The 23174-nt window shown below is 48.7% G+C and overlaps 1 protein-coding gene across 1 annotated transcript in view; it reads left to right on the top strand.

Annotated features, from left to right (window-relative positions):
- The window catches only part of PSMA3 (proteasome 20S subunit alpha 3), a 38674-nt gene that overhangs the window by 2836 nt on the left and 12664 nt on the right, over positions 1-23174 (top strand). The window contains exons 3-5 of the mRNA XM_075329554.1: positions 7246-7369; positions 16435-16536; positions 16619-16692. Of these exons, the coding sequence (XP_075185669.1) occupies positions 7246-7369; positions 16435-16536; positions 16619-16692 (300 nt within the window). The remainder of the gene's footprint in view (positions 1-7245; positions 7370-16434; positions 16537-16618; positions 16693-23174) is intronic.

Raw genomic sequence — 23174 nt, 5'->3', positions numbered from 1 at the left:
TTAAAGCCCTGCATGTGTTCAAAATGAGGCATGAAACACGTGCATAATCACCATGCGTCCAAGGTTGCCAAAGGCACGTCATTAGTGCCCTTGGTCATCATGCAATTTTCGAATAATACCTATATGGGTGGGCAATATAAACTCCCGCGGTGATGGATGCGGGCGTCCTGCCAGTTGCAGAGTTGTACAGGAGTATGCCTACATTACAGTGTGGAGCACAGATTGCGTTCCAGAGGCCCGCGCATGTGCCCTCGGCCGATGGAAGTGGAACGCAGGATGTGCTTCGGGGACCGCACATGCGCTACTATGATCCACTTGTCCCCGGCAATTGTGTGGACCGCAAATGTGTGCCACACAATAGCACATACACAATCGATGTTATGTGATAAGTAATATAGCACAGTTCCATAGTGACTCATTTATGGACACCCTGACCCTCACAGCCCTGGCAATACCCTCCCGACCAGGGAGGCTCTTTTACCCTATTAAAGGGACACTGGTCACATTATTTTCTATACCTCAATAGGGGTTTTTGCTGTCAGATAAATATACCTTATCAGGACACGTGGGCTAGACGGCAAAAGGGATAGGTAATGAGTATAATAAATGAATATGGCGGATCCCAAATGACTTAAAATTTTCTCTGTTATCTCGTATTGGGACAATACAGTATTGGCTGGTACTTCTCAGGGACGCACTTTTTTTTTTTTTTTTCGTACACGGTTTTCTGACTGATGACACCACATTTAAATATAGCTGGTAAAGATCAATTATTCATTCAGTCCATTAGGATAAAGTGATTTTACCAAAAAGATCCATTTTGTTTCGCGCTGCAAGATTATACTATTCCAGTGCCCCTTCCTCAGTGGGGGAGGAATAGCCTCAATTACCCAAAAGGTAATGCAGTCTACTCTCACCCCATACATATTGTTTATGTGCCTGGCAAGCGGGGTGTCTCGTTTGTGTCTAATGTCCCCTAGGTGTTCACTCTTAGTCTTCCCAACATCCATTGGACATAGACATGTACATAAATAGCCCACCCCATCCATCCTACAGTTAGCAAATGTTCCTGCACAGCCTTTAGAACTGTCCCTTGGGGATCCCCCTTTTTAATTGCATGGGGTGGTAGCTCTCCCACCTAAGAAGGTTATTGGTTTCTGTGAGTTTCTGGAATATTGATGTCTTAAAAGTCCCATCATGCTGTCTCACAATGCTAACCTCTAGAAAGATAAACCTCTCTCCCCCGACCTCATAAATAAGAGGCCAATGTCATTTTGAATGCTTTGTTCGACAAATTTTTCGAATGAGGCCCAAATAGCTGTGTCTCTCTCCGTTTTCATTGAAGCAGAAATGCCATCTGCGATTAAACCTCCTCTTTGGTACAGGCAAAATAGCAAGTTCTTCCACTCCCTTATGAAAATGCCAGGAGTTAAATCCTCAGCTTGTAATTTTTTTTAGTCATGGTAAATGGGCGATTAAGCAATTCCTTCAATTCAGTCACCTGTGTCCATTGACCTTCATTTAGGGTTACCTGAGGGGTCGCCATAAATTTGAAAACCTTATCTATGAGCTAAAAAACCTTTCAAGTGATGTGGTTCTTTAAGAAGCTGATCTGCTTTTGCAGCTGAAAAACGTATCCTCAAAAAACGCAGCAAAAACACGGTGTGTGAATGTAGCCTTAGACCAAGAACAGAAATAGAACAGCCATTTATAGGACATTTCATAACTTTCCCAAATTCCTATGAAAAATTATTCAGCACATTCTGCATTGCACTCCTGTCCCCAATTTATTATATATTTTAGGAGTCGGAGTTGGTCCATTTTATACCGACTCCAACTCAGACTCCACCAAAATGAGCACCGACTCCGACTCCACAGCCCTGGTTATGAGGTCTCGGATGGATGCTTCTAGTGCGAGTGCGAAGATGGTACTGTACTGCTGTGAGTCCAGATTGATGGTGGATGCTACTGTAGAGTGATTCTACATCTATAGAAGTTAGAATCGTCCTCGGCTCAACTGTAAGTCCCTCCAATTTATGGAGCAGATCTGTAGTATCTGGGATGGAAGAAGGCAGAGCATTTACAAAGGGTCTAAGTTTTACCCTATTGTTCCAGATCTGGGATTAATTTGTCAAATTTCCTCATCACCAGCTTTGGCAATATATCAATACTACTCATATCTCTCATGGGTGGCATCCTTGTGCTCTTGGCCTTTTAAGGTAGAGAAAGGACCTGGACCAATACTTCACTGTCCTTCCTCCAGACAGTCATCAAAAATTGTAAAGATTCTCAATCGAGATCCCCATTTGCTGACACTTCTCTTTATCAGTAACACTAAAAAACCTTTTCCACTTTAATTTTCTGGATAAGCGGTTTAGATCTTTTATCCAAATAAAGGGGTCAAACCTCGTTGTAGGAACAAAGGATAGGCTGGCACACACCACAGATCTCTCAGCCTCAGTGCGAGGGAGGTTAGATGAATGATCTGGTTTTCCTCCCCATTTGTATAGTGCTTTGATGGATTTTGGAATGGGATATCTCAATCCTATAAATGGTGGAATAGTTGGTTCTGGTTCTCAAAAAAAAAAAAACGAGGAAAGGTGACGCACCCATATTGTTGTGGAACGTTTTTGGGCCATCCTGCCATCCTTATGTAGAGTTTCTCCTCCCGCATCCCCTTGACCTGTTAGGATTTCTATCCCTGGTGGTTTTAGGGCCAGTTTCAACATCTGAGGTCTCTGGGTCAGATGAGGAGATATCTGTCTGTGGGGCACTGTCCTGAGAGAAAGAAGATGGTTGATTGCTCTCAGTGAGAGAAAATTTAAAATTTTGTAGTTGTGATACCTTTTAATGGCCAACTAAAATAAAATAAGATGATGTTACAAAGCAAGCTTTCGAGACTTCTCAGGTCTCTTCATCAGGCATGGTATAACAAAATATCTGAAGAAACGCAAATAAATATATACACAAACACAGGGCTGTGGAGTCGGTAAGCCAAACCTTCGACTCCGACTCCTCAAATTCTCTTGCACCGACTCCGGCTCCGACTCCGACTCCTACATATATTGCTTATAGTTAGGTGAAAAATTTATTGTAGTACATGAATATGTGTATGTGAACATCAGACATTTAATAATTTTTATGATACAATAATCAAGATATTTGGATAGAACATAAAATATATTTATTGGAATACAACTTTAGAACACAAAAAACTGTAATAAATTGTAAATATGTAATACACTATGTAATATACAGTAGATTACATATATATCTTGTGTGTGTATATACACTGTGTATGTATATAATATATATATATATATATATATATATATATATACATACACAGTGTATATACACACACAAGATATATATGTAATCTACTGTATATTACATAGTGTATTACATATTTACAATTTATTACAGTTTTTTGTGTTCTAAAGTTGTATTCCAATAAATATATTTTATGTTCTATCCAAATATCTTGATTATTGTATCATAAAAACAATTAAATGTCTGATGTTCACATTGTACTACAATAAATTTTTCACTTAAATATAAGCATTATACTAAAATGTTATTATTTAGTAAAATATTCAGCACATTCTGCATTGCACTCCTGTCCCCAATTTATTATATATTTTAGGAGTCGGAGTCGGTGCATTTTATACCGACTCCGACTCCGACTCCACCAAAATGAGCTCCGACTCCGACTCCACGACTCCGACTCCGACTCCACAGCCCTGCACAAACAGAGCAGAGGGATGGAACAATAAAAGTATATTTACATAAACTGAACTAAGGGTACCTTCACACTTAGCGATGCAGCAGCGATCCGACCAGCGATCTGACCTGGTCAGGATCGCTGCTGCATCGCTACATGGTCGCTGGTGAGCTGTCAAACAGGCAGATCTCACCAGCGACCAGTGAACAGCCCCCAGCCAGCAGCGACGTGCAAGCGACGCTGCGCTTGCACGGAGCCGCCGTCTGGAAGCTGCGGAGACTGGTAACTAAGGTAAACATCGGGTATGGTTACCCGATGTTTACATTAGTTACCAGTGTGAGCAGGGAGCCGCGCACACTGAGCGCTGGCTCCTTGCTCTCCTAGCTACAGTACACATCGGGTTAATTAACCCGATGTGTAATGCAGCTACATGTGCAGAGAGCAGGGAGCCGCGCACACTGAGCGCTGGCTCCTTGCTCTCCTAGCTGCTGTACACATCGGGTTAATTAACCCGATGTGTACAGCAGCTACATGTGCAGAGAGCCGGAGCCGGCAGCACAGGCAGCGTGAGAGCTGCAGAGGCTGGTAACTAAGGTAAATATCGGGTAACCACCTTGGTTACCCGATGTTTATCTTGGATACAGCTTACCTCAGCTGTCAGACGCCGGCTCCTGCTCCCTGCTCGCTTCATTTGTCGCTCTCTTGCTGTCACACACAGCAATCTGTGTGTCACAGCAGGAGAGCGGCTTTGAAGAAAACGAACCAGGGCTGTGTGTAACGAGCAGCGATCTCGCAGCAGGGGCCAGATCGCTGCTCAGTGTCACACACAGCGAGATCGCTAATGATGTCACTGCTGCGTCACAAAAAGCGTGACTCAGCAGCGATCTCGGCAGCGATCTCGCTATGTGTGAAGCACCCCTTAGAAAGGGAATCCTTAATTAAGCTTTGATTAGTGGTGTGACTTTTTTATTGTCCCAATATCCATGTAGGATCAGAAGTCTGGTGCCCTCACTGTCTCTGGAGCAGACCCCTTAGATTTTGTAGTGGGTCATAAATCCTCCTGACAGGTTGAGTCCTGTGTGGACAGAATCAAACATTGTGATGAATTTGTATTCCCAGACCCTTTGATGATTTTGTGATCTGAAGTTGCCTTTTAATATGACAACTTTCATGTGGTTTATGTTGTGTTCTGAAGCGCAGAAATGTTTGGCCACAGGTAAATGTTTTTTTTTGGTCTGCAATTATGTGACACTGAGCCCTCATTTTTGCTCAGTCTCTGTCCTGTTTCTCCAACATAGAGACCCCCAATAGGACATATAGTGCACAGGATTACGTACACCACGTTGAAGAGGAGCAGGTGAATGTCCCAGGAATCTTATAGTCCTTCTGTGTGTTAGGGATCTGTATCCGGTCTTTGGTCTCTACATGAACGCAGGTTTTGCAGCTCTTTATATTGCAAGGATAAGTTCCTCTTTGTGTGTCTGAGGGCATAGAGCTTCGGATCATGATGCCTAAATAAAAGGGTACGCTCGCTCCTCTCTAAAGTCAGCCAGGTCCTTTTAAGAACCTCTTGAGATTTGTTTGAGCTTTCTCAACTACAGTTTAGACTTTCTTCTCTTATTGAACTCTGGAGCTGATCTATGTTTTAAAGCCCCTTCAGTTTTAGAGAGGTCTTTTTAAGCGTAACTTTCTCCTCTTAGAGAAGGATTTGCATAAATCTCAACGAAGAAAAGACCTTCTATTTCCCCACTTGGCTAGTAAGGAGGCAGATCTACACCTCGGTGCTGGTGATAGGAGGATCCGAAGACCCTTTGGGGCATTTATTTAGTCTAATCTAGTTCTCAAGTGACTGAACCTCCCACCAGGATTTTATGTTCTCATTGTATGTGGAAATAGCAGCCTCAAGGGAGGAACCTACACTTTTGTTTCTGAATAGACTTCTTTGGTGTCATTCAGCCATCTATTTGTGTCAACTGGTCCAAATAAAAATCCACCCATAACAAGACCTTTGAGGCAAAACCTAAACGTACTGCTACATAATATACAGGACTAGATCCAAGAGTATAGAATGCCAAAATGTAATGGCTAGTAAGTAGAGTTGAGCGGATCTGCTATAATCCGGGTCCGACGGATCGGGTTGCCGGCGAAGTCCGGATCCGAGGCTATGGAAGGGAGAGGGAGAGAGGGAGAAAAACGGATCCGGATTGTGCACCCCGGAACCCGGGTAGTGGTCGGACTCGGATCGGAACCTCGAACTGTGCGGATCCGGATTTTTTTTTTTTTTTTTTTTTGATCCGGGTCCGCTCAACACTACTAGTAAGCACTGCAGTGGAGTTAGGAGATACTCCAGCAATCCTAGTCAGCCTCAAAACAGCGCTTACAAGCTCAGTAGAAAAGTTCTTGTAAGCATTTTGCATGTTCGGCCATTGCTGCTAGGCACAAGGGGTGGTCGGTCTCTTAGGTAACGAGTTGTATAGAAAAGAAGTGTTAATATTTCAAAGGACTAACAATATGACTAAACAGTACACTGCAAGAGTGTTTGTTTTTAGGAGCTCCATCCAACAATATCCATCAATGAACACAGGAGTAACCCTATAAGGCTATGTGCGCACTGAGCGTTTTTCGGGTGCGTTTTTGAGCTCAAAAGTGCATGACTTTGCTTCCCGAGCAGTCTGAATTTTTATGTTTGCTGTCTGCACACAATTTTTTTTTTTTTTTAAATGCATTTTTTGAGCTGGAAAAAAAAATGGACACGTCAATTCTTTCCTGCGTTTTGGGCCCTGTGCGCTCTAGAAAAAGGATTTTTCTCATGAAATTTCTTGAGTCTGAAGATTAGCGCACTTGCATTAAAAAACACATAAAAAAATGCATGCGTATTTACAGCGTTTTTGATGCATTTGTGTTTTTCAGCAGGTTGGTCCTTGCGTTATTTTATTATCTATGGCAAAAAATGCAGGTACCTGCAGAAAAGAAGTGATATGCACATTATTTCTCAAATTCTGCAGAAAGAATGTTCTTGAGAAAAAAAAAGTGTGCGCACAGCTATTTTTATTTTTTTTTTCCATACGTTTTGCTGGGGAATGTCTGCAGAAAAGTTACAACCATTTTCTCAAGAAATTCCTGCAGCAAAAACGCAAAAAAAGTGGGTAAAAACGCAGTGTGCGCACAGCCTTACTGTGTTTTTCACCCATGCAGTACATTGGAAAAACACAGCAAAACTCAGTGATCCATAACGCAGCCAAAGCGCGGTAAAAACGCATGCGTTTTGTACGATGCATTTTTTTTTTTGCGGCCAAAAATGCACAAAAACGCAGCGTCAAAAAAAAAAAAGCTGTGTGCGCATATAGCCTAAAGGAACACTTCCGGCCAATAGTACTGTGTATTGTCGATGATGCAAGACTCCCCAAAGAGATTAGTCTTGCAGCACCCCTTCATGCCCAGCACTGGACAGAACACTATGCATTTTGACCATTATATGTAGAGAACCCAAACCTGTCACACAATCCGTTTTTTTTCTTCAGCACGGCCATTGGCATCAGGTGTAAGGATGGCGTTGTGTTCGGTGTAGAGAAGCTCGTATTATCCAAACTTTACGAAGAAGGGTCTAACAAGCGCATCTTCAATGTGGACCGGCACGTCGGCATGGTAAGGAAAGCTCATTTAACCCCTTCCCAACTTGGGAGAAAAATGAACGCCACAGTTGGGAGTTGGGTCCTCCACCATGACAGGCGTTTTGTCAGGTTGATCTTCCAGGCGCTGACAAGTGCTTCTGTGAGAATAACAGCAGGAGCCAGCTCTGATCAGAACAGCTGGCATCGCGCTCCACACTTAACCCCATAGGTGCCACTATCATGAGCGACTATGGCATCTAAGTGGTTAACCAAAGAAAGGAGGCTCCTTCGGTCACTGCTGATATGGCAGCCTGTTACAGGGGAAATCTGACATAAATATATATGTATTGTCTGTTGCAGTAAGATGTTGACTTGAGAACCTTCCTGTTGTGATTTGCGCCACTTCTGTGGTGTAAATTCCAATTAATGTCTGCGTCACTTGACCACGCTCCTTCCAAAAACATTTCAAAAAGTTGCTGGAGCCGGTGTGAAACGCCAAAAGAGGCAACAACGAGTTGCACAAAAATGTAGCAATTTCTTTGTCGCTCCATTGGGAGACCCAGACAATTGGGTGTATAGCTACTGCCTCCGGAGGCCACACAAAGTATTACACTTTAAAAAGTGTAACCCCTCCCCTCTGCCTATACACCCTCCCGTGCATCACGGGCCCATCAGTTTTTATGCTTTGTGTTGAAGGAGGCACACATGCACACAAGCTCCACATTTTAGTCAGCAGCAGCTGCTGATTGTATCGGATGGAAGAAAAGAGGGCCCCCCACAGGGCCCCCGGCATGCTCCCTTCTCACCCCACTGAGTCGGCGGTGCTGTTAAGGTTGAGGTACCCATTGCGGGTACAGAGGCTGGAGCCCACATGCCGTTTTCCTTCTCCATCCCTTAGGGGCTCTGGGAGAAGTGGGATCCTAACCGGTCATCCAGGCACTGGGACCGGGCTCCATCCGCAGCCCCTGGGGGAATCTGACGGACAGGAGACTGGATATCATCAGGGACAGGGCCCTGCATCCATAAGGTACTCTGTGTCCCCTTAGGGACGGTACATGCAGCGCCTGTGTTACAGACGCCGCAGCGGCTCCTGTGTGGTTTGTGAGACCGGGACTACCGCGCCTGTTTGCCGGCCGCGTTTTTAACTTTAGTCCCCGGCTTTTGCGGCCTAGTACCATATACTCCCGCCCCCGGGCCTGCCAGTCAGGGGTAAGGGCGGGACGGCCGATTGGACGTCGGCAGTGAGGGCTGGAGCATACTTTGGTATCCTCCTCCCCCCTCACTGAGCACTGTGGGGCACCAGTTTCCCGCACTTTATTAGGCACGCCCACGGCTCCATCCTCCCCTCAGAACGCTGGCAGCCATTGTTATAATCAATACTGCCGGTGGGGGATTTCAGAACGGGCTCCGCAGTTCTGACAGAAGTGGGATCCTAACCGGTCGCCGGTCACTGGGACCGGGCTCCTTCCGCAGCCCCTGGGGGAATCTGACGGACAGGAGGCTGGATACCATCAGGGACAGGGCCCTGCATCCATCAGGTACTCTGTGTCCCCTTAGGGACGGCGCATGCAGCGCTCTGTGGTTTGTGAGCCTGGACTACCGCGCCGACCGCGCCTGCTGGCCGGCCGCGCTTTTAACTTTAGTCCCCGGCTTTTGCGGCCTAGTACATGTACTCCCGCCCCCAGGCCTGCCAGTCAGGGGTAAAAGCGGGACGGCCGACTGGACGTCGGCAGTAAGGGCTGGAGCATGCTTGGTATCCTCCTCCCCCCTCACTGAGCACTGTGAATCATTTCTGCTGGTGGGGGATTTCAGAACGGGCTCCACAGTTCTGGGAAAAGTGGGATCCTAACCGGTCGCCGGTCACTGGGACCGGGCTCCCTCCGCAGCCCCTGGGGGAATCTGACGGACAGGAGGCTGGATATCATCAGGGACAGAGCCCTGCACCCATGAGGTACTCTGTGTCCCCTTAGGGACGGTGCATGCAGCGCCTGTGTTACAGACGCCGCAGCGGCTGCTGTGTGTTTTGTGAGCCGGGACTACCGCGCCGACCGCGCCTGTGGGCCGGCCGCGCTTTTAACTTTAGTCCCAGGCTTTTGCGGCCTAGTACAGGTACTCCCGCCCCCGGGCTTGCCAGTCAGTCACTTCTGCCGGTGGGGGATTTCAGAAGGAGCTCTGCAGCTCTGAGAGTCCCTGGCAGGGAACTGGTGGACACACCACCGCTTGGGGCGGTTGGTAAGCCACACCAGTTGTCAGGTGCTGGACCCCTCTGGGTCCCTTAGTGTGTGTGTGTATATATAATATATATATATATATTATATATTTTCTCTATTCGGCAGCATTATTTGCTTTTGGCTCCCTCAGCCGGAGTCTCCGGCACTGGTGGGACCCTCGGCTCAGGAGGTACCGCCGGTTTCCACTGCACAGATGGAAGGGACAGAGTTTACAATTTTGACTGAGAAACTCTCTGAGTCGCTTCACATTCCATGGCTCAGTCCATGGACAGATGGTCTGCTAAGATACTAGAAGCTTGGCAGTCCAGACCGGTAACACAGGGCCAGGGCACCGTGAGTTCATCGTCCCCAGGCTCTCTCGGTCGGTACAGCAAAGGGCTCCTGGGGTGGCACCCAGATCCCACGGTGAGAACTCCGACACGGACCGCAGCCTCAGACAGGCTAAGCGGGCTTGCTGGGAACCTTCCCCGGCGGCATCACGCGGTTCGGGGTCTCAGCATGAGGACCCTCTGGAGGATGAAGCGGAGGTCGCAGCTCAGGGCTCTGATCCTGACGTTGCTCTCAATCTGGATACACCTGAAGGGGACGCCATAGTAAATGACCTTATAACGTCCATCAACCAGGTGCTAGTCCTTTTCCCCCAACTCCACCTATAGAGGAGTTGGCTTCACAGTAGGAGAAACACCAGTGTAGGTTTCCCAAACGTACCCGGAGTGCGTTTTTCGATCACTCTAACTTCAGAGATGCTGTCCAGAAGCACAGAGCACTTCCGGACAAGCTCTTTACTCAGCGCCTTAATGACACACGTTACCCTTTCCCCCCTGACGTAGTTAAGGGTTGGGCTCAGTGTCCCAAGGTGGATCCTCCAGTCTCCAGACTGGCGGCTAGTTCCGTAGTATGAGTGGCAGATGGTTCATCGCTCAAGGATGCCACTGACAGGCAACTAGAGCTCATGAGGAATTCCATCTATGAAGCCATAGGCGCGTCCTTTGCTCCGGCCTTCGCAGTCGAGCGGGCACTCCAAGCTATCTCAGCTTGTCTGTCTGAGACTAATGTGGTCGCACGTACCTCTGCTCCGCAGGTTGTGTCTTTGACTTCTCAGGCGTCGTTTTTTTCGTCCTACGCCATGAACACCGTCCTGGACTCTGCGAGCCGTACAGCGGTAGCATCCGCCAATTCGATGGCAGTCCGCAGGGCTATGGGGCTACGCGAATGGAAGGCAGACTCTGCTTCCAAGAAGTTCTTAACCGGTTTGCCATTTTCTGGCGACCGTTTGTTTGGCGTGCAATTGGATGAAAAACCGATGGGTGAGAGACATTCCGTCTCACGGTTACAGGATAGAGCTCAGCTCTCGTCCTCCGACTCGTTTCTGCAGATGGAGTTGTGATCCCCGTTCCGCTTCAAGAACGTAGTCGCGGTTTTTACTCCAACTTGTTCGAGGTACCAAAAAAGGACGGATCATTCCGGTCCGTTTCCAGGCCTCATTCTGCTCAACAGACATGTGAGAACCAGACGGTTCCGGATGGAATCTCTCCGCTCAGTCATCGTTTCGATGTCCCAGGGAGTCTTCCTAGCATCAGATTACACCAGAGCATCAACGCTCCCGGTGTGTCGCCATCCGGGTCGAACGCTTTCAGCTCGTGACTCTGCCTTTCGGCCTGGCGACAGTCCCACGGGTCTTCACCAAGGTCATGGCATCAGTGGCGATGGGCCTACACTCTCAGGGACACTCGGTGATCCCTTACTTAGACGATCTCCTAAGTCAAGGCACCCTCCCGGGTGCCACGTCAACACAGCCTGAACATTGTTTTGGAGACTCTCCAGAGGTTCGGGTGGATCATCAATTTCCCAAGTAAAAATTGACACCGACCCAATCACTGACTTACCTCGGGATGGAGTTCATTCTCTCTCTGAGATAGTGAAACTACCACTGGACAAACAGCGTTCGCTGCGGACAGGGGTGCACTTTCTCCTTCGGGCCCAGTCTCACCCCTTGAGGCGCCTCACGCGCTTCCTAGGGAAGATGGTGGCAGCAATGGAGGCAGTTCCCCTTGCGCAGTTTCATCTGCGTCCACTCAACGGCACATTCTCCGCAAATGGGACAGGAGATCGACGTCCCTAGACAGGAACGTCTCTCTTTCACTGTCAGACAAAACCTCTCCTCAGTGGTGGCTTCTTCCCACTTCTTGGTCGAAAGAAATGTCCTTCCTGCTCCCATCCTGGGCTATGGTCACGACGGACAAGAGTTTGTCAGGGTGGATAGCGGTCTTCCTCCACCACAGGGCTCAGGGAACCTGGACTCTGACAGAGTCCTCCCTTCAGATCAATGTCCTGGAGATAAGGCCAGTGTAGCTAGCCCTAAAGTCGTTCCAGCGGTGGCTGGACGGCAGGCAGATCCGGATACAGTCGGACGACGCCACGGCGGTCGCGTACATCAACCGCCAGCACAGAGCGCTGGCGGCGGACGCATCAGTTCAGGTCTAGTCGCAATTTCGACTGCCTTATGTATTTCCTCCTCTGGCGCTGCTGCCCAGAGTGTTACTCAAGATCGGGTCCGACTGCAGCCGCGCCATCCTCGTCGCTCCAGACTGGCCGAGGAGGTCGTGATACCTGGATCTGTGGCACCTCACGGCGGGTCGACCGTGGGCACTCCCGGACCGACCAGACTTGCTGTCTCAAGGGCCATTGTCCATCTGAATTCTGCGGTCTTCAACCTGACTGGGTGGCCATTGAGTTCTGGCTCTTAGCGTTCTCAGAGTTTTCTCTATCACGCCTTTCGCAGAAGGTGGTCTTCCTAGTGGCAGGCACATCACTTCGGAGAGTGTCTGAGCTAGCAGCGCTGTCATGCTAGTCCCCTTCCTGGTGTTTCGCCAGGATGAAGTGGTTCTGCGTCCGGTCCCGGAATTCCTAATTAAGGTGGTATCCTCCTTTTCTTCTCAATCAGGATACCTCCTTACCTTCTTTTGGCTCTCATCCAGTTCACAATTGTGAAAAGGATTGCACTTGTTAGATCTCGGGAGAACACTCCGGCTCTTCTTTCGCGCACTGCGCCCCCGCGCCGTTCTGATGCGCTCTTTGTCCTGGTCACTGGCCAGCGTAAGGGGTCGCAGGCTTCTAAGTCAACCTTGGCTCGGTGGATCAAGGAACTGACCCTTGAAGCCTACCGTTCTTCTGGGCTTCCGATTCCTTTAGAGCTGAAAGCCAATTCTACCAGAGCCGCAGAGGCATCCTGGGCATTGCGTCACCAGGCTACGGCTCAGCAGGTGTGTCAGCACTACCTGGTCGAGTCTGCACATTTTCACGAAACACTATCAGGTTCATGCCTATGCTGTGGCAGATGCCAGCCTAGGTAGGCGAGTCCTTCAGGAGGCGGTTGCTCACCTGTAAGAGAGGGCCGTTTTTTCGGCTCTTTTTATCGAGGTATTCTTTTACCCACCCAGGGACTGCTTTTGGACGTCCCAATTGTCTGGGTCTCCCAATGGAGCGACAAAGAAGAAGGGAATTTTGTTTACTTACCGTAAATTCCTTTTCTTCTAGCTCCTATTGGGAGACCCAGCACCCGCCCCTGTTCCCTTCGGGCTGTTGTTCTTTTGAGTACACATGTTGAAGGGTTCTTTTGGTTCATGGTTTCAGTTCTCCGAACATCCTTCGGATTGAATTTACCTTAGACCAATTTATAAGTTCCTCCTTCCTGCTTTGGCACCAAAACTGATGGGCCCGTGATGCACGGGAGGGTGTATAGGCAGAGGGGAGGGGTTACACTTTTTAAAGTGTAATACTTTGTGTGGCCTCCGGAGGCAGTAGCTATACACCCAATTGTCTGGGTTTCCCAATAGGAGCTAGAAGAAAAGGAATTTACGGTAAGTAAACAAAATTCCCTTCGTTTTGAGCAGTTTTGTACCAGAAATCTGGTTCGACTTGTGTCCGTTTTATCAAAAATGTTTGTGTTGTATATAAATATTAGTAATCAGAGTTTTTCCATTATATATTGCTGCACCACATTATATACATCATAATCGCATACCTGTAGAAAATAGTATAACGGTTCTGACCTGCATGCACATCATGGCCGAGCTGTCCGCTCTGCACCACCTGTCTGCCCACAATGGCTGCTCCTCTGCCTTTGATTGACATCACCTATAGATGGTACGGAGACGTCAGCTATGTCTATCAAAGATGGCGGAGCTGCGATTGTGGGCAGAGGGGTGGTGCAGAGATGGTCATTGTACTATGTGGCATAGATTAGCATGCAGAAACTATGTTGGATTATTGTGGTGATATAAAGGGAATGTAGGGACGTGCATTACAATGTATATTAGGTGGTGGCAGCAGTTTGTAAAGGGAAAACCTAATGCTAACAGATACTTTAAAATCATCAGGATATATAAAAAAAAAAATAATTTTTTGTATGTACATGCAGCTTGTTCAAGTCCAGCAATAGCTTTATATGACCAGTCTGTTCCTCCATTACTGAGAAATCAGCATTTATTTGTTATGCAAATGAAACTGAAGAGCTATGGTAGATCTGAAACCTCCGTCACTCCAGCTCTATTCCTCGCCCATTGCTGCCGCCTCCTGCTTCACTGACAGCCTTTATGCTGTGACTGCGGGAAAAGGAGATGTCAGTCAAGCAGGAGGTGGCACTGGGTGGGAATAGAATTTGGTGTGACGGAGGCTTCAGATCTACCATAGCTCTTCAGCTTCATGTGCGTATCTATTCAACCCCTAACTTCTCAGTAACGGAGGAACAGACTGGCCATGTAAAGGAATGTTGGAATTGTCTTTTGAAACAGTTACATGTGCATATAAATAGTTTGGATGGGGGAGGAGAAATCCTGCTGACAGATTCCCTTTAAGTAATGGATACCTTAATGGCTGAGGCACAGCTGCTTCAAACCTCTGTGCAGCCTTGTATCCTGTTACAATAGGGGAGGACTGAGGATCCTTGGAGCAAGATGACACCAACACCTGGGATGTTTTTTGTTGCTGCTTCAAAGAAGGAACTGAATTTACACATCAAAGGTTTTTTGTTTTCACTTGGCTACATGTCCAAAGTTTAGTCCCAGATTCTAAGGGGTGCTTCACACACAGCGAGATCGCTGCTGAGTCACGGTTTTTGTGACGCAGCAGTGACCTCATTAGCGATCTCGCTGTGTGTGACACTGAGCAGCGACCTGGCCCCTGCTGTGAGATCGCTGCTCGTTACACACAGCCCTGGTTCGTTTTTTTATTGTTGCTCTCCCGCTGTGACGCACAGATCGCTGTGTGTGACAGCGAGAGAGCGACGAAATGCAGAGAGCAGGAGCCGGCATCTGGCAGCTGCGGTAAGCTGTAACCAGGGTAAACATCGGGTAACTAATTAACCCGATGTGTACTGTAGCTAGGAGAGCAGGGAGCCAGCGCTAAGCAGTGTGCGCGGCTCCCTGCTCCTGCACATGTAGCGACGTTATGATCGCGGCTGCGTCTGCAGTGTTTGACAGCTAAGCAGCGATCATAACAGCGACTTACTAGGTCGCTGCTACGTCACAGAAAATGGTGATGTAACAGCGACGTCGTTATCGCTGTCGCTATGTGTGAACCCAGCCTAAGACTCCCATCAATTGCTTAAAAAAAAACAAAAAAACCCCAAAATCATTCAGTTGATCCATACCCTTGTATACCCCAGCGGTGCACTGTATGGGACGCTCCTACCTTGCATTAAGTGTTTCCCTGGTGCAGACAGTATCTTCTTGACTAGGTTTCATGGTCACAGTGGAGACACTCGCTGATTTATGGCTGTTGTCGGTTGGTGATCGCAGATGCAAGCCATTTTGCACTTTACAACTTCTTACATTTTCACTAGTTCTTGCGATATTACCATTTTTCTTTAGTTTTTTGTCTTGGAGACCGACCACCGCTGCTGGGTGTGCAGTGCCTACAAGCTTTTTCCGGTTGTGCTTGTGACCATTTATTTTAAGCTGGCCAGATCGCTGCAGAGCACCGTTGCCTAATTCTGGCGGCAAAAGCATAATGCTAAGAGTGGTGGTCGGTCTCCTGGACTACGTGCTGAAAAGTGTTATCTCAAGAGCAGTAAATTGCAAAATTGCTTGCTTTTTACAAGCACCATACCACACTATTATATCTATGAAGATGGGAATAATCCGTCAGAGAGGAAATAATAATAATATTCATTTATATAGCACTATTAATTCCACAGTGCTTTACATACATTGGCAACACTGTCCCCATTGGGGCTCACAATCCAGAGTCCTTATCTGTATGTCTTTGGAGTGTGGATACCGGAGAACCCGGAGGAAACCCACACAAACTCCTTGCAGATGGTGTCGTTGGTGGGATTTGAACCCAGGACCCCAGCGCTGCAAGACTGTAGTGCTAACCACTGAGCCGCGTACGACGTAGTAGAATGTGTATGGCATAAGCTCCACATCCCCCTGTATATGATGGCTGCACACCGATTAGCTGCAGCCATCGTGTCTATTAAACATGTCAGGCGTGGCTTCTAATTGTCAAAGAAAATGTATGTAAATGAAGTTTAGATTCTACAAATCCTCAACAAATCTCTTGCTGTCAGTGAATAGATCGCTCCTAAATAATTTTTCTGAAAGTTGCCGTGTGTCCAGTATTTGTTGATCGGATAAAGGGAAGTTTTCCTCCCTCTGCATTACTATTTGTGTGTGACATGTCACACTATAGCAGACTTTCTAGAACTATACATGCAGATATGACGGGTTTCAGCCTCCAGATGTAACAAGTGACAGCAGACTTCAACTTCTGATTACAGCAGATTTAAAGTCCGCTTTTTAACTTTTCATCCAAACCTCATGTTGTCTGTTGTCTTACCAATGCCCCTGTCTTGTGTGACCTGCAGGCTGTCGCTGGGCTCCTGGCCGACGCTCGTTCCTTGGCAGATATCGCTCGAGAGGAAGCTTCCAACTTTAGATCAAACTACGGCTATGACATTCCATTAAAGGTACGATAGTCCAGAGCGAGAGTCTATCCTACTTCATGGTGGGTCCACATTATAACTAATGCAGCCCTTTGTTTCTACACAGCATCTTGCAGACAGAGTGGCCATGTATGTACATGCCTATACCCTATACAGCGCGGTCAGGCCATTCGGATGCAGGTGAGCAATGACATTGGCAGCACTGGCCCTGTGTAAGCATTAATACCAATCACTTCTGCAGATATTATGAACCGGTCAGTGTCCACACATCATTGCTGGAGAGCAGCACATGGGAGCCCCTGGGGGATTCTCTTATAGATCCGTTAGACCCTGTATGCATTGCTCATTGGAGCTGACAAATGATGTCGGGAGATATAAGGATTAGCAATAAGCGAGCACTACCTTACTTAGGTACTCTTAATGAGGAGTTAATGCTCAGATGGGTGCGACCCAAGTACAGACCATAATGGAAGTCAATAGGGAACTAGGCATTTTATTGGAAAATTTGCCAGAAAAATGCTTAAGTTCCCCTTTGACTTTCATTATACTCAGTACATGAGTCGTGCCCATCTAAGCATTGCCTGCTGGTTCAGAGCACTCGAGCATGGCAGTGCTCACTCATCACTAGTTACGAGTACTGAGCACCCGAGCATGGTAGTGCCCACTCATCACTAATTACAGGTAGAGCACCCGAGCATGGTAGTGCCCACTCATCACTAATTACAGGTAGAGTACCTGAGCATGGTAGTGCCCGCTCATCACTAGATACGAGTACCGAGCACCCGAGCATGGTAGTGCTCGCTCATCACTAGATACGAGTACAGAGCACCCGAGCATGGTAGTGCCCGCTCATCACTAGATACGAGTACCGAGCACCCGAGCATGGTAGTGCTCGCTCATCACTAGATACGAGTACTGAGCACCCGAGCATGGTAGTGCCCGCTCATCACTAGATACGAGTACAGAGCACCCGAGCATGGTAGTGCCCGCTCATCACTAGATACGAGTACTGAGCACCCGAGCATGGTAGTGCCCGCTCATCACTAGATACGAGTACCGAGCACCCGAGCATGGTAGTGCCCGCTCATCACTAGATACGAGTACTGAGCACCCGAGCATGGTAGTGCCCGCTCATCACTAGATACGAGTACTGAGCACCCGAGCATGGTAGTGCCCGCTCATCACTAGATACGAGTACAGAGCACCCGAGCATGGTAGTGCCCGCTCATCACTAGATACGAGTACTGAGCACCCGAGCATGGTAGTGCCCGCTCATCACTAGATACGAGTACTGAGCACCCGAGCATGGTAGTGCCCGCTCATCACTAGATACGAGTACTGAGCACCCGAGCATGGTAGTGCCCGCTCATCACTAGATACGAGTACAGAGCACCCGAGCATGGTAGTGCCCGCTCATCACTAGATACGAGTACTGAGCACCCGAGCATGGTAGTGCCCGCTCATCACTAGATACGAGTACTGAGCACCCGAGCATGGTAGTGCCCGCTCATCACTAGATACGAGTACTGAGCACCCGAGCATGGTTGTGCCCGCTCGTCACTAGATACGAGTACTGAGCACCCGAGCATGGTTGTGCCCGCTCGTCACTAGATACGAGTACTGAGCACCCGAGCATGGTAGTGCCCGCTCATCACTAGATACGAGTACTGAGCACCCGAGCATGGTTGTGCCCGCTCGTCACTAGATACGAGTACTGAGCACCCGAGCATGGTTGTGCCCGCTCATCACTAGATACGAGTACTGAGCACCCGAGCATGGTAGTGCCCGCTCATCACTAGATACGAGTACTGAGCACCCGAGCATGGTTGTGCCCGCTCGTCACTAGATACGAGTACTGAGCACCCGAGCATGGTTGTGCCCGCTCGTCACTAGATACGAGTACTGTGCACCTGATGCTCACTCATCACTAATAAGAATCTGTTGCGTCCAATTTTGAACTACAGAGTAAGCCAAGGCCAGATCCATCCGACAGTAGCTTTCTCATAGAGAATACAGAAGCGAGCGTTCCCGTATGGGAGAGATGGCTGCTAGCTGAATGATTGCCAATCTGTTCTTCTAGCAGCCATCTGTTGTCTATGGGGCTCCTCTGGTGCCAGATCTGCTCTGAAGAGGTATTCTCCTCTTGTGTTATGATATATCTGAGACACCCAAACATCTTCACAGCAAATGGACTGTAGTGCGGCTTCCATTCACTCTATCTGAGCAGTGTCACTCCCAGATAGGAATACCCCTTTATTCCCAGCAAGACATGTGCAAGCCTCTAACTGCCTTTGGCAGATAATTATCACTTTAAATTTTAGTTAGTTGGATCGCAATATGCTCTGCAGAGGACTGGTTGTATGTTTAGAAAGGGAGTTAAAGGGAACCTGTCACCAGGTCTTACCCATATAAAGTACAGCCACCCCCCTTTATATTCTAGAAAGCTGTATATATACTGTATGTCCCCCAAGCCAATCTGCACAGCACAGACCTTTTATATTATACTCACTTAAGGTGTGGTACGATCTGATGTGTGTGTTGCTGACCGTGATCTGGCACCTCCTCTCTTCTTGCAATCAGTCTTCCGTCACTGCTTTGGATGGCGCCTCCTGCATCATCCAGTGTCCTCCACTGCACTCCGGCACTCACACTTTTCTCTGTCCTCGGCAGGGCTTTGTGTGGGTGCCCTTTGGCACCTAAGCATTACAGTACTTTGATCGGTCTGTGAATTTTTTTTTTCTTTCTTTCACGTATGCCAAAAACTTAAATTTTCCAGGGTGTTTTTTTTTTTTTTATTCAGTCATATTTTAATCAGTGATTGCAACACTTTTATTTTTTCACATGCCGCACTAGGCTAGCTTAGCAGTGTCCTCTGTGCTGTCACCGTGCTTTGACATCACGCCCTGTCTTGCACGCTTGTGCATGGATGTCATGCCATATACAGGGGATCCTTCTTCTGCGGCTCTGTGTGGTCCCCATGTGCCCTGTGATTCTGGCTTACAATGTGTTGGAGAAAAGTGGGTTAGTGATCTGTGTCCTCCTCGTACTAAGGATGTATGGATTTTTGGTGGCCAGTGGGACCACTGGTCATTAAAGGGACTCTGTTAGTGCAGAATTACTGTTCAAACCAAGTTAAGGTGCACTCTTGGTGTGGCCAAACAGTTCAGTGCACCGTCCCACCTACTTGTTTCCCCACCTTCTCTTTGACATTTTTGGTAGAGAAGGGGGTAGATAGTTGGAAAGGTAAAATTCAATGATTGGTCACATGATGCACCTAGACTTTGAACAGTCATTGTTTGCTGACATTCCCTTTGAGATGGCTCAGTATCTGTATAAAGACCTTCTTTCTATTATCATATAAGAGGAGTGAGACACTGATTTTGTATTTTTGAGAGTATAAGGATATTATAGGGATAGCCTTAGTTAAATGGGGGGCACAATTACATTCACAATTCGAGTACATATTGCTATGCATGGTGAACACAAATGAGTTTTTTTTACTTTTTTTTTTATTTATTTATTAAATAGCTTTTCTTTTTCGCTCCTAATTGGGAGACCCAGACAATTGGGTGTATAGCTATTGCCTCTGGAGGCCACACAAAGTATTACACTTAAAAGTGTAAGGCCCCTCCCCTTCTGGCTATACACCCCCAGTGGGATCACTGGCTCACCAGTTTTGTGCTTTGTGCGAAGGAGGCAACACATCCACGCATAGCTCCACTTTTTAGTCAGCAGCAGCTGCTGACTATGTCGGATGGAAGAAAAGAGGACACATATAGTGTCCCCAGCATGCTCCCTTCTCACCCCACTGTGTCGGAGGTGTTTGTAAGGTTGAGGTACCCATTGCGGGTACGGCGGCAGGAGCCCACATGCTGATTCCTTCCCCATCCCTTTTTACAGGGCTCTGGGTGAAGTGGGATTTACCGGTCTCCAGGCACTGAGACCGTGCTCCATCTGCAGCCCCTGGAGAAGATGCTGGATGGAGCGGAGTACATCAGGGACATGGCCCTGCTTCCTCAAGGTACTCTGTGTCCCCGTGCATTTGGCGCTCACACCGCAGCATGCTGGGTGTTGTAGTGCGCCGGGGGACATCAGCGCTGCGGCGCCTGTGCCATGGCCTCATTCAGCTTCGCTGAAGCAGGCTCACTTATGGGAATTGGTCGCGCCGGCCGCTGGGACTGCGGCGCGGCTGGCACTTGTAGTGCGCCGGGGACTTCAGCGCGGCCTGCGCTTTTACGGCGGCCGCGCTGATAACTAGAGTCCCCGGCTTTTGCGGCCTGCTTCCGTTCGTTCCCGCCCCCAGACCTGCCAGTCAGGAGAGGGGCGGGACGCTGGCCACTTCTAAGCATCGGTCGCGCCGACCGCTGGGACTGCGGCGCGGCTGGCACTTGTGGTGCGCCGGGGACTTCAGCGCGGCCCGCGCTTTTACGGCGGCCGCGCTGATAACTAGAGTCCCCGGCTTTTTGCGGCCTGCTTCCGTTCGTTCCCGCCCCCAGACCTGCCAGTCAGGAGAGGGGCGGGACGCTGGCCACTTCTAGGAATCGGTCGCGCCGGCCGCTGGGACTGCGGCGCGGCTGGCACTTGTGGTGCGCCGGGGACTTCAGCGCGGCCCGCGCTTTTACGGCGGCCGCGCTGTTAACTCGAGTCCCCGGCTTCTGGGCCTAGTCTCCCTTCGTTACCGCCCACAGCCCTGACAGTCAGGGTAGGGGCGTGACGCTGCATAGCACAGCAGCGCTGAGAGCTGGAGTATGTTTTGCATACTCCACCCCTCTCACTGTGTGCACTGTGAATCCGGATTCCCGCACTTTCTCAGGCACGCCCACGGCTTCCTTCTCTACAAGGACGCCGGCAGCCATTAGTGTCAGTTTCTGTACGAACAGAGACAAGTGTGGAAGACCCTGGCATTCTGATAGTCACACAATCGCTGCAACAGGCGTTAAGCAGCACCTGTGGTGCTAACCCCACTACTGCAGAAGTGCACTTATAGATATGCTTGTACTATATACATTGCACTGTTTGGTCGCACGTTGTATATACCCTCCTGGATTATGCGGAGGACTTATCAGCATATTCTCTGTGTAAAACAAAGGTGCAGAACCACATGTTTTTCTATACAGCTGGTACAGCATGTACGGCTATACGGCCGGCAGGTTACATAGACTCCCATTGTATGCACTAATGGCCAGGGGATGAGGACGGTGTCTGCAGTATTTACTGACAGTTTTTCTGAGACTATGGCTATGATACTAGAAGCCTAGCAGTCCGGACATGTCTCTCACAATATGGGCACTGTTGAATCATTGATCCATGGCCCCCCTCAGTGTGAACAACTAACAGCTCCGGGAATGTCACACGCATCCCAGAGTCACGGCTCTGCACGGACGTCAGTCCCAGACAGCCTAAGCGGGCTCACTATGAGCGGCCTCGGTTTCATCAGGGTCCTAGCAGAAGGACTCGCTGTGTAATGAGGCGGAAGTAGCGGCTCAGGAGTCTGATCCTGAGACCGCTCTCAATCTGGATACACCTGATCGTGACGCCATAGTAAATAATCTTATAGCGTCCATCTATAGAATGTGGGTTATTTCTCACAGCTCCTCCAGTGGAGGAGTCAGCTTCACGTATTTTTCTGGACCACTCTGCCTTCAGAGAGGCAGTCCAGGAACACCACGCTTATCCAGATATGCGCTTCTCCAAACGGCTTAGGATACACGTTATCCCTGTCCCCTGACTTGGTCAGGGACTGGACCCAGTGTCTCAAGCGGCATCCTCCAATCTCCAGGCTTGTAGCTAGATCCATAGTTGCAGTGGGAGATGGAACTGCTGTTGGCTCCGGCATTCTCTCCCTTGGGGCACTCCAAGCTATTTCAGCTTGTCTTACACAGATTGACACGGTTACACGTACATCTGTGCCGCAGGTGGCATCCTTAACCTCTCAAATGTCTGCATTTGCTTCTTACGCGATTCAGATTGTCCTGGACTCTGCGAACCGTGCGGCGGTAGCCTCCGCTACTACGTGTTTTTAAGCAGAGCCTGGTCTGCTCGTTAAGTGAATGGAAGGCAGATTCGGCTTCCAAAAAAGGTTGCCTACCAGTTGCCTTTTTCTGCTGACCGACTGTTTGGTGAATGTAACCATTAAACAGTCCAGGGGTAAGGATTCATCCTTTCCTCAGCCCGGACACAACAAACCCCAACAGAGCAAGAGGCAGTCGGGGTTTTCGGCCTTTCTTTGTCGCTCCATTGGGAGACCCAGACAATTGGGTGTATAGCTATTGCCTCTGGAGGCCACACAAAGTATTACACTTAAAAGTGTAAGGCCCCTCCCCTTCTGGCTATACACCCCCAGTGGGATCACTGGCTCACCAGTTTTGTGCTTTGTGCGAAGGAGGCAACACATCCACGCATAGCTCCACTTTTTAGTCAGCAGCAGCTGCTGACTATGTCGGATGGAAGAAAAGAGGACACATATAGTGTCCCCAGCATGCTCCCTTCTCACCCCACTGTATGTCGGAGGTGTTTGTAAGGTTGAGGTACCCATTGCGGGTACGGCGGCAGGAGCCCACATGCTGATTCCTTCCCCATCCCTTTTTACAGGGCTCTGGGTGAAGTGGGATTTACCGGTCTCCAGGCACTGAGACCGTGCTCCATCTACAGCCCCTGGAGAA

This window comes from Anomaloglossus baeobatrachus, chromosome 12 (genome assembly GCF_048569485.1).
Source record: "Anomaloglossus baeobatrachus isolate aAnoBae1 chromosome 12, aAnoBae1.hap1, whole genome shotgun sequence".
NCBI classification, from domain to species: domain Eukaryota; kingdom Metazoa; phylum Chordata; class Amphibia; order Anura; family Aromobatidae; genus Anomaloglossus; species Anomaloglossus baeobatrachus.
This window is presented reverse-complemented; position numbering and strand designations above follow the sequence as displayed.